This window comes from Hyalella azteca, unplaced genomic scaffold (assembly GCF_000764305.2).
Source record: "Hyalella azteca isolate HAZT.00-mixed unplaced genomic scaffold, Hazt_2.0.2 contig11629, whole genome shotgun sequence".
Taxonomy (NCBI): domain Eukaryota; kingdom Metazoa; phylum Arthropoda; class Malacostraca; order Amphipoda; family Hyalellidae; genus Hyalella; species Hyalella azteca.
The window spans coordinates 380396-390368 of NW_025941620.1; the positions used below are offsets into that span (position 1 = coordinate 380396).

A 9973-nucleotide genomic window follows, 5' to 3' on the forward strand; every position below is an offset into this window, starting at 1 on the left:
AGTTGGATACTAAGCCAGAGCCCAGGGCAGCATATACACTGATTTACAGCAACAGGTACACTGATCGACAGCAGCAGCTATACCGATTCCAATGCTAAATATTGCTGCCTGCAGTTGGAAGTGGTATTATTAATTTGAAGAAAATATTAGGATAAAATATCAATAAAGGCGAGACGGTTTTATTTGATACATACCAAGTCTAGCTGATACATGACAAGTTTATTATTTATTCAATGATGAATGAATCACAATAGCAAAGTAGCCACTGCAAGAGGTTGCTTGCCTCCCACAAAAGAAATAATAAATGCATTAACCCGTCCAACTGCACCCACCCTAACAGCAAGCAGGGGCAGCAGACGCTAGTTTAGTGGGATTCAACGATCATTTTACGCCATGAAAATATGAGTTGTTCTTGATGGTAATCAACAATGTGAAATCTTCTGGTCGTGAATTTAAAATTCCGGTATCCAAGAGGAGATACATTCACAATCAATTTGAAAATAAGACATTTTTCATTTGCGCCCTGTTTACTTGCAGATATTGGAGAACATAAGACGCCTGATTGCATGGACATGCAGGAGAACATAAGACACGATTTAATTGCAGTTTAAGAATCAGACATAACGTCATCTCGTATACCAAAATCAAAGTACAACAATAATATTCAAGGTAAAGTGATCGACAGATAAGAACATCTAAGAGAAAGATTAAAAGAGATCATATAAATCACAGACAGGCTTGGTAAAATAACATCAATAAAAAAGTTTCTAATACGCAAGCAGCGTTGAGATGCTATTCATGAACTTGCAAATTTGGTCAAAGCAAAGTAATTAAAGTAGAAAATCACAATGAAAGAAAAAAAACAAAGTCGTCTCGTGTGTTATTTCTAATCGTGTCCGTTTGTGAATACTTTTCATGAAAATTCACCCTTTAGAACCAGTAAAACTCGCGCGAAATATTCGACTAAAGTACAAATTTTAAATAATAATGGATCTACTGGAGCTTTAAGGATCTAAAACACGCAGTAAGATTTTTTAGTACCATACCGCTCCAAAAAATGCCTAAGTGATGATTTTAATAATCAGAAATACCATCATGAGATACGTTAAGATGGAGCTAGTGTTGTTATCGTCACAGTGCGATTATTAAAATATCAAATTATGCTAGCGCATGAAGCCAACTATGCTATGAACGTCTCTACGATGAAGTCAGGAAGTCAGCGGGAGCTGACAGTCCCGCTGGCAGTCAGCATGAGCTGACAGAGCCAGCGTCCAGGGAGATGTGACCGGCGTCAACTTCTCCGTCAGCCACACATGCCACGCACGGCACCACCTCCCGGCAGGCACACGGCAAGTCTGAGAGCATGTATATTCAGTAAGAAAATAAATAAATATTCTATTTAAACCGAGAGTGAATCACCAACATAATTTATTCTTGCAATCGTGTCTAAGACGGTCATGAACATAACTAAAACATTCCCGGTCTCATTAGTTATTCGTAAGAAAGTTTGATGAAACATGGCTTGTCTAACCTCTTAGCCAGTGAAATCGTCCGATTTCCTTACTGCACTTGGGACACTTGAGGTTGCCCGCCATCTTGGATGTGTAGGCGCTAGAGAGCATCCACGGCTGAGCTGTCATGTAGAAGCTTCTTTCACACACCTTAGGAATGTCAAGGAGATGAAAAAATATGAGCGCAATGAATTTCACATCATTGTTTCTGCTCATTTTCTCTTGGTCATTCTCAAAAAGATCTAAAATACACTTTCAGGCGATGAGGAAGTTGTAGATTTGACTCTTTATGAGTTAACGGCCTACAAAAATTCTTTCATCAGCATTATACCTGATGAATAAGCGGCGTACTTATGACGGAACAATGCAAAATGCAGATTAAACCGAGGTCTGGTTCAAGAATAAGAGTGAAATTCGGATCGCTTGTTCTTGCTACTTTCCACTGAAGGAAGAAACTAGCCCGATCAGGCAATATTAACCGCTAATACTATCGGCTAAAACTTTTCTGGGTACAAGCACCTTAACACGTTGACTACGAAGTGGTACATATGCGTACCACGAAATGTATTTCTCCAGGACGTAGTAGTACCCATTTCAGGTTGCCTAAAATCGGCCAAATCCGAAAACAAAAAAGGCCGATAACTCAATATATACTAGTTTGTTTGTAGGTTTCGCTATAAAAATTCCATTTATTTTCTTTTTGCAGTATTTAAAATTTAATTAGGAAGTACCCCTATCATAAATTTTAGCCGGCCAACGCAATTGAGAAAAACTAAATCACGGAATTTGTCCGGAAAAAATGACCGCCTGGCAACCCTGTTTAAAAACAGTACAAAAATTGAAATAATAGTACAAGATGAAGCAATCGTAGTCAACGTGTTAAGTACAAACCTTGTTACTGTGGCCATTTTCCAGAGCAGGCCAGCAGCCGTGGCAATGTTGAACGTTGCAAGCTCTGCTGCACAACACAGCTCTGCTCACGCAATCACAAATGACGAATAAATTTTAGCCAAATGTTCATCGAGTGACTTGATAAATTAAAAAAGCATTTACGGACAAAAACTCTCCATTACAAGTTAACTAGACAAATAGATTCGAGAAACATTTAGAGCTTTGATAGATTTTTTGAGTTCAGCCTAAGATGCATTTCATGATGATAATTCACACCAAAGGAAGCTATCAATGTTGGTTAAAAGGGCCGTATTATCTGACATTTTGTGATGAAAACAAAATGACTACAAGAATTTACAATGCAAATTAGAGCTCACGATATTTTTGATCTGGTTTATCAGCTATTAAGGATTTAAGATGCTTTCAAGATTACTTCAAACCCACTAAATAAGATGACAATACAATAAAAAACCTCTAAAAAAAAGAACAAAAACTTATTAAAATAACTTTGTATATTATAACTGTGTACTATTTATACGAAGCAATACCTACATGACCTGCAGGACAGGCCAGGATTTCTGTTGACATGCGAGTCATCCTGGAAGAGTTCCAGATAACTTGTAAGAAACTCCTTCAGCCGATGAGGTTCTGAAAATGTTATCAAAGATTATATTTTTGTAAAAAGTTCTCCTATATGGAAAAGATAGGATGTTCAGACCAAACATTCAAAATCATATATTGAATTATTTTATATACACCGTTTCGGCACAGAAGCAGCAGAATTAGATGCATAAAAAGGGTAAATTCATATAAATTCGAAGTACTTGCACATAAAGTAAATAGGATTTATTAATAACTCGTAATATGCTGATGGATATCAACAATGCAACAAATGAAATTCACAAAAATTAAAAGAATGAAAATACAATAAATTGTCCATAAAATTTTAGTATGGAACATATTGGGTTCTGATCAAATTATTCCAACATGGTCGCAGTTTGACAGACAACTCCAAATATCATCAATTTAATGCCACTTTAAATCATATTAGTGAGCAATAAGCCAGGAGTACAAAGAATTGTTTTATTTCTAATCGAATTACAGTGGATACCAACATCAAGCTTCAGCATGATAGATGCAGATAAGCAGTACCTAATGATTTACATTCATTGATTTAATCAATGAACATTTAATTCCCCAAGAGTCAATAACAACTTAGAACTTAATTACTGTCCTAAATTACATGTCATTCACCAGTTCTGATTCTGGTGCAGAGCATCTTGTGCTTGTAAAGTCTGAACAGAGGGGAAAGTTTGCTGTGAGCATCAAGCTTCCACTGCAGGGCGTGGAACAGATCAAGTTGATGCAGAAAACCTACATTGGGACCCACACATCTTCGTCTGCTGCGAATCCTGTAGAAATAATCCAGTGACAAAATGCATATTGCAAACATATTTCACACAGTACAACTTAAATTAAATACTTTGGGACCTTGTAATATTGATTAATGCTCCATTGTAATACGATCAAATGTAACTAACTCCTTCTGCTTTAGCTGAAAATGTTTTTTAACTTAATATTTATCTTAGTTCATCTTATCTTAATTTATCAAATGATCTTAGCCTCTTAATCACACTAGGATGGGTCCAAATGTTCAAGCAATTATTCAACTGATGGAATAAAATTGAGAACCTGTCAAGGGCCTGATGCCAGTTCAGCTTGTGCTTCCTCATCAAATGAGCTGCCACCAGCGTGGCACTCCGAGATACTCCAAAGTAACTGGAAAAAAATTTACCAATTCAAGAGTGGAAAATATTTCTAATTTCTAAAATATTTCAAAATTACAATATAATGATGAACAAGCAGAATGAAGGTAAAAATATCAATATAGGAGTAAATCCTAAAATATTTCAAAATTACAATTCTAATTCCTAAAATATTTCAAAATTACAATATAATGATAAACAAGCAGAATGAAGGTAAAAATATCGATATAGGAGTACTACTGCAACACTAAATTAAATCTATTTTATGAGTATGAATTATATTTTTTATTTGTGAGAAGAGAATAACAGAAAATCCACAATTTATTTTAATTTTTTAATTTTTCTATGCAAATAATTTTTTTCCAAGTGCAACAATGTTGTTTAGCCTCCATGATTAAAAATAAATATTTTAAAAATAATTATAAAAGTTAATAAGCAGAAAAGCTATTTTTCTTCAATATTTCAAAACGGTACCTAGTACTCTTAGTCCCCAATTAAAAGCACAAAGAGTTAACATTTTTCCCTTTACCAGTGAACCAAGACAGCTCCCATGGCTTGACCCTCAGCAATAAAATTACAGGAAGATTCAAAGTGGGAGAGCAGGTCAGAGCCAGGAATGTCATCAACTGCACAGAAAAGAGTAATGAAACAAAGATCAGAATAGCATAGGTAGTCATGCCAATAAAGCTGCTCACAATATACCTATAACTGTAATGCATTGGGATCTTTTTCTATTGAAAAAATATCATCATTTATATCAGAAATTTATAAAATTTGGGAGGGAAAGTATCAAGACACTCAAAATTAGTTATCAACTGAAGTTCAAAATTTGCCTTTAAGTGGCAGTTTATTTGCCTTGGCTTTGATGTTGGCAGGCATCAAATTCAGAAATTTTGTACTTCTGGCATTCATAGAATCCAAGCTGAATATTACCAAGGACTACCAAAGCAAAAATTTAGCAGTTAGAAAGCCTATGTAATGAAATTGAACCATTTCTTACATGAAAACTTATGCAAAGCACACACTAATTTAAAAGAAAATAACCTTGTATATAGTGGAAAATGATGTATGGCATCTTCTGAGTTAGCGAGAGTGGCAGGGACTCGGACGCCACTGTCAGCACATGCGTAATATGGAGCTTGCTGAGGGTTGCAGGGCTTGCAGCAGTGCTCAAATTACCTGAAATTTCAAATCTTAAATTTAATTTCAACAAAATAAGTTTTAATTGATGTTCATTCAGTATCAATCTTAAATTGAATTTCAACAAAATAAGTTTCAATTGATGCTCATTCAGTGTCATTTCATCATCTGAGCAACTTTTTTGGACAGTTTCCTAGTGAATGACTAAAAAAACTTAGCATATATATATATATATATATAATTTGAACAAGTTCATAACAACTGCATTACAATGAGAGAAGAGGAAATTGCAAAAACTAAGCACATCTTATCAAACTAGCCTAGAGGGCCTAATGCCCACCAGGCTAACTAGTGTGGCCCTGAAAACATTGAGCAATCTCATCAATTATATATTCTTTACTGCCACTTTTCCTGGAGAGACTGGAAAAGGGACAAGATTTTTGTAATCTTGAAGCTGATAGTAATAATTGACATTAAAACCAAAAAATTCTGAAAATTTGCTCATTCCTTAACCTCAATCAACCCCCATCCAACTTGAATATATTCCACAGCTGCAGTGAGAACTTTACTGACCACCCCAATTTAATGGATTGAAGTTAGCTGAATAAAGCATTTATTTATCTAAATTAGGCAATATTTGCAAGCCTCTTTGAAAATAAAATTTTTCAGTATTTGAGCATCTATTTAAGAATGAACTTGCTTATTAAAAACAAAATAACAACCTAAATACATCAAAAATCAACTTGAGATACTAAATAACAGTCCATGAATAATAATTTTGAATAAAAACAATTTAAATAATAAATTCATTATTATTATTATTAGAAATTGTTTTCACAGATGATATCTCCTCAATATGCAGAACAAAATTGGAGGGAATTTTTGCATCCATCCATTATTACATCCAGGTTTTGTAATTGCTGCAAATGGTAATGGCTTGTAACAAAATTGGAAAATATTTGAGCATGTTTGGACAGATATTAGACATTTTAGTTATGAACTATTTTATGAACTATTTTCATAAGAAATAATTATAGAATTAATATTTTCAATAACTCACACACACAGCTCACAAGGCAGCAAGGGCCTAGGGTGCTCTTTGCTCTCATGAGGTGTTTTTTTTCTAAAATTGTTCTTGAAATACATGTTGAAAAATGTACCTAGTAATGTAACTAAAGCAACTTAGAGAAAATTCATACAAATTAGGATGATTTGAGATTGGATGAAAATCTAATTAATTTTGCAACTCTGTTGCAAAACTTTAATTAAATAATTAATTAGATTAATTGTGTTGCCACTGGCATAAATATCTGTAATTAATACCAACTTTCTAGAGAAATTGAATAATATGATTGATTAGAATTCTGATTTGCTGCCAAACATTCTGCACAGTGTACAAACTGCACCTGCATGACAGCTTGAATAGAGGTCAGGCTTAGCAGTAAGCAGTTAGCAGCTAAGAAAATTTTTCCTCACCTAGATAAAGACCTTCTTCAATCAAATCATAGTTTATGGAGTCTGGAAGATCTGAAGAATCCATCTGAAGATAACTTTCTAATATACTTTATTACATAAAAATTACTGAATTGCAACAGTGCAACTGCTGCCAGATGCAAAGCAGGTTTTGAAATATCTAAGAACTTAAGAGAGAAATTCTATCACATTAGATTATCAAAAGATGATGACAAAATTGAATACAAATAATCATCAACAATTATTCACATTTGCCAATTTGGAGTCATAGACACCACTAACTACTTTAATATAATAACTTTATTGATACCTGAATTAATAAATAAATTAATTTGATCAATTACATTCTTAATTTTCTTTATCAAGCTTATGATGTCAAATTTCAATAGGCTACAATACAGAGATCACCATATTTATGGCAACACATTTTTTCTAATTCTCAATGAAATAAACAGGTGAATTACTTTTTAATTGGATGAGCTAATAGCCAAGAACTATCTAAACAATTCTGATGGGGGACAGAGTCATGTTAAAAATTCCATGGTGATCCATTAAAACTTGAAAATGTTTATGGCCTCAGGGCCCAAGGTAACAAGCCAATTTCCAAAATGTCCAAAATGTATTACTAACTTCAATTTCACTCCTGAGGAGTGAGGGGTCAAAAACGGGTGAAGAATTCCCAGTGTTTAGCTCATGCTGTCAAACCATCATGCAGTGGCATGCTCATGGACATAGGCTGCATTTGCATTATAGGCATGGTAGCACTAGCAGCTAGCAGGTGGAATTCTAGGTGATTGTTGGTCATTTAGTTCCACCAGGTTGGCCAGAGTGCTCCAGCGCTGCTCACTTGAGAAGTTGAGGTTAAGTAGCAACAAGGGGAGCGGGTCAGCGGGATGGCCGCTTGAATTAGATTGCATGGCCGTCTCAATCCAGTTGGAGCAAGCGGCTCCTATATTTGGCCAACCCACTCCTCAATTACACAGCCAACACAGGTGACAGGTGAATGGTCATTTAGAACTTTAGAAGGCACTTACTATCTAGAATAAAAAATTTAGAAGGCATTTATTCAAAAACCTATCATTCATATAAAGTCTTGTACACGACTAGCCTACCTCACCTGCTTGAAAGAAATGAAAGTCATGTACACAACTACCTCATCAGCTCAAAAATCATGTACACAACAACTTCTAGGTAGTTCACCTGCTCTGGCTGCTTGACCTAATCTGAGGCTAATCATATGTCACATAAGAATGATAGGATTTTGACATACTAGTACTAGTACTACTAGTCTACTATTACTCATCATGATTACTGTTCTAGCCTACTCCACTAACTGACTCCAGACTCTAGTTATCACTGTTCTGTACGCATACTGGACCACAAACTCTGTCATTTTGACAGTTAATTGTTAATGCTTTCTGCAACACTGCAAGGTCAAATTTCTTCCTGTCACTGTCCTGAACATAGCTACATAGGTAAGAACATAGAAGTTGAACACCAAATTGGGCAGCATGCATTTGAAAATAATTTTCAATGAGATTCAGAATTTGCTGGCATCTTTTGAGTCTTATTCGTGGCCATTGTCAAAATTATCAGGGTTGCCGCTTGCCGGTGCGGCAGTGCCCAGTAGGACCATGGGGACTGGGGCACGGTGGGGCCCGTGGGGCCGTGACGGTGGGGACAGTTATTCTTATGTTGCAGTTGAAAGGATACATTCAAGAATTTATTGAGTAGTTCTTGGCATTGGCTATTAGGTAGCTCATCCAATAAAGAATTAATTCACCTGTTGTTTCAGAAGTGGACACTTCGTCCAAACTAGCCCAACCTCCAGTAGATATATCCCACTATAGCTCTAACAGACCCATTTAAGGGGAGCTTATTCTTCTTTTCTGGATGTCCACGCTGGGTGGACTTAAAGCCACAGGACAACCACAAGGATGACCGTAGGGCCTGAGAGCTTCTGCAGTAAGGGGAGCGTCTAGTGTCTAAAATGATGCAACCCATGCACATGTAACGTAAGTAACCATACGCAGCAGCGTAGCCGACTTCTGCCGGTTGCGCCTATTTAATTTGCATACAAATAGTTCTTTGATGGGAGCAGCATGATACAATTTGATCATGGGTATAGCCATGACTGCTCATGTGGTCAGTCTCCTTTCATTTACAGCCTAACAGATAGCAACCTGTTCACGTATGTTCAGTTCTTTGCTAAATATTCCTGTTCAAGTGCTTTTGATTATCTTTAGTGAAGATCTCCATTCATATTGTTAGGGCTTAGGGGCCACATGCTGGTATATAAACTATTTAGTAATTGTTATAAGTGTCTTGTATTAATCCTCTCTTTCTATTGTCCCACTCCCAGTGTGTGATTACTTGAGCGACAGCCAGATAAATTCAGATTAGTGTAAAATCACATTCATTGACAGTCTGACTAGTTGAGGGAAGCAGTGCAATACTGATCTGCTCCTATTTTGTGCTGATTAACCTGCTATAAACAAACCTGCTTCCTGGTCATTTACTGCCATGCTGACTCATCACTGACCTGATATGAATATCATGGCTCTTAATTTAAATAGGTGAGTAAAGGGAATACTCTCGCCACGCATCTCAGTCCTAAATTTTAATTATTGAATGTTATCAGTAAATGTTTGTACATATAATCAATCATCCCTTAAAGTTGTTTTACAGTTTTGCATTAGGTAGATCAATTTGTTTTTATGTGTTCGGCAGCATATGCTTAATTTGCGTTCAGAAATTGTATGTTTACCTTAGAAAAAAATATGTTCTCGATTGCCACTATGTTTGTAAGTATAACACACCTTCTTGAATTGTCACTGATGACTGATGAGCATTGAGCAATGAGCATCAGCCAGGCTGTAGAGTAGGGCCTTTTAGCTCGAGATATCGGCGTCTTTTCAAGCTCTCCATCAGCCACATCGACCTTAAATTGGCGTCCATGGCCGATCATAAACTATGGCTCAGGCAGCCATGACCGACCATAAACTATAGATTGCATGATCAGCCCCGCTGTCACCGCGCCCATCTTCAGCTTGTTTGATTGCTTGTATCTGTCACCCGATCACAATGTGCATACGTCTGGCAAGCCCAATGCTACTGCTGAAAAAACTTGTCAATCTATTGTGTTCTAACGTGATCTATTGTGTTCTAACATGATCTATTGTGTTCTAACAT

General features: G+C 36.1%; 1 protein-coding gene across 2 annotated transcripts in view; it reads right to left on the reverse strand.

Annotated features, from left to right (window-relative positions):
* Positions 1 to 165: 165 nt before the first annotated feature.
* Positions 166 to 9973, reverse strand: part of LOC108676467 (dual specificity protein phosphatase MPK-4) — an 11057-nt gene continuing 1249 nt past the window's right edge. Inside the window, exons 1-9 of one of the 2 annotated variants that reach the window (XM_018164539.2) lie at positions 6785 to 7084; positions 5213 to 5347; positions 4698 to 4794; positions 4095 to 4181; positions 3657 to 3814; positions 2951 to 3050; positions 2403 to 2484; positions 1532 to 1661; positions 166 to 1355 (exon numbers count right to left, since the gene is read on the reverse strand). In XM_018164539.2, coding sequence (XP_018020028.1) covers positions 1246 to 1355; positions 1532 to 1661; positions 2403 to 2484; positions 2951 to 3050; positions 3657 to 3814; positions 4095 to 4181; positions 4698 to 4794; positions 5213 to 5347; positions 6785 to 6848 — 963 coding nt within the window. In that variant the 5' untranslated portion in view covers positions 6849 to 7084 and the 3' untranslated portion in view covers positions 166 to 1245. Of the gene's footprint in view, positions 1356 to 1531; positions 1662 to 2402; positions 2485 to 2950; positions 3051 to 3656; positions 3815 to 4094; positions 4182 to 4697; positions 4795 to 5212; positions 5348 to 6784; positions 7085 to 9973 lie in introns of those variants that run through there. The other variant, XM_047882918.1, reaches the window with a different exon arrangement.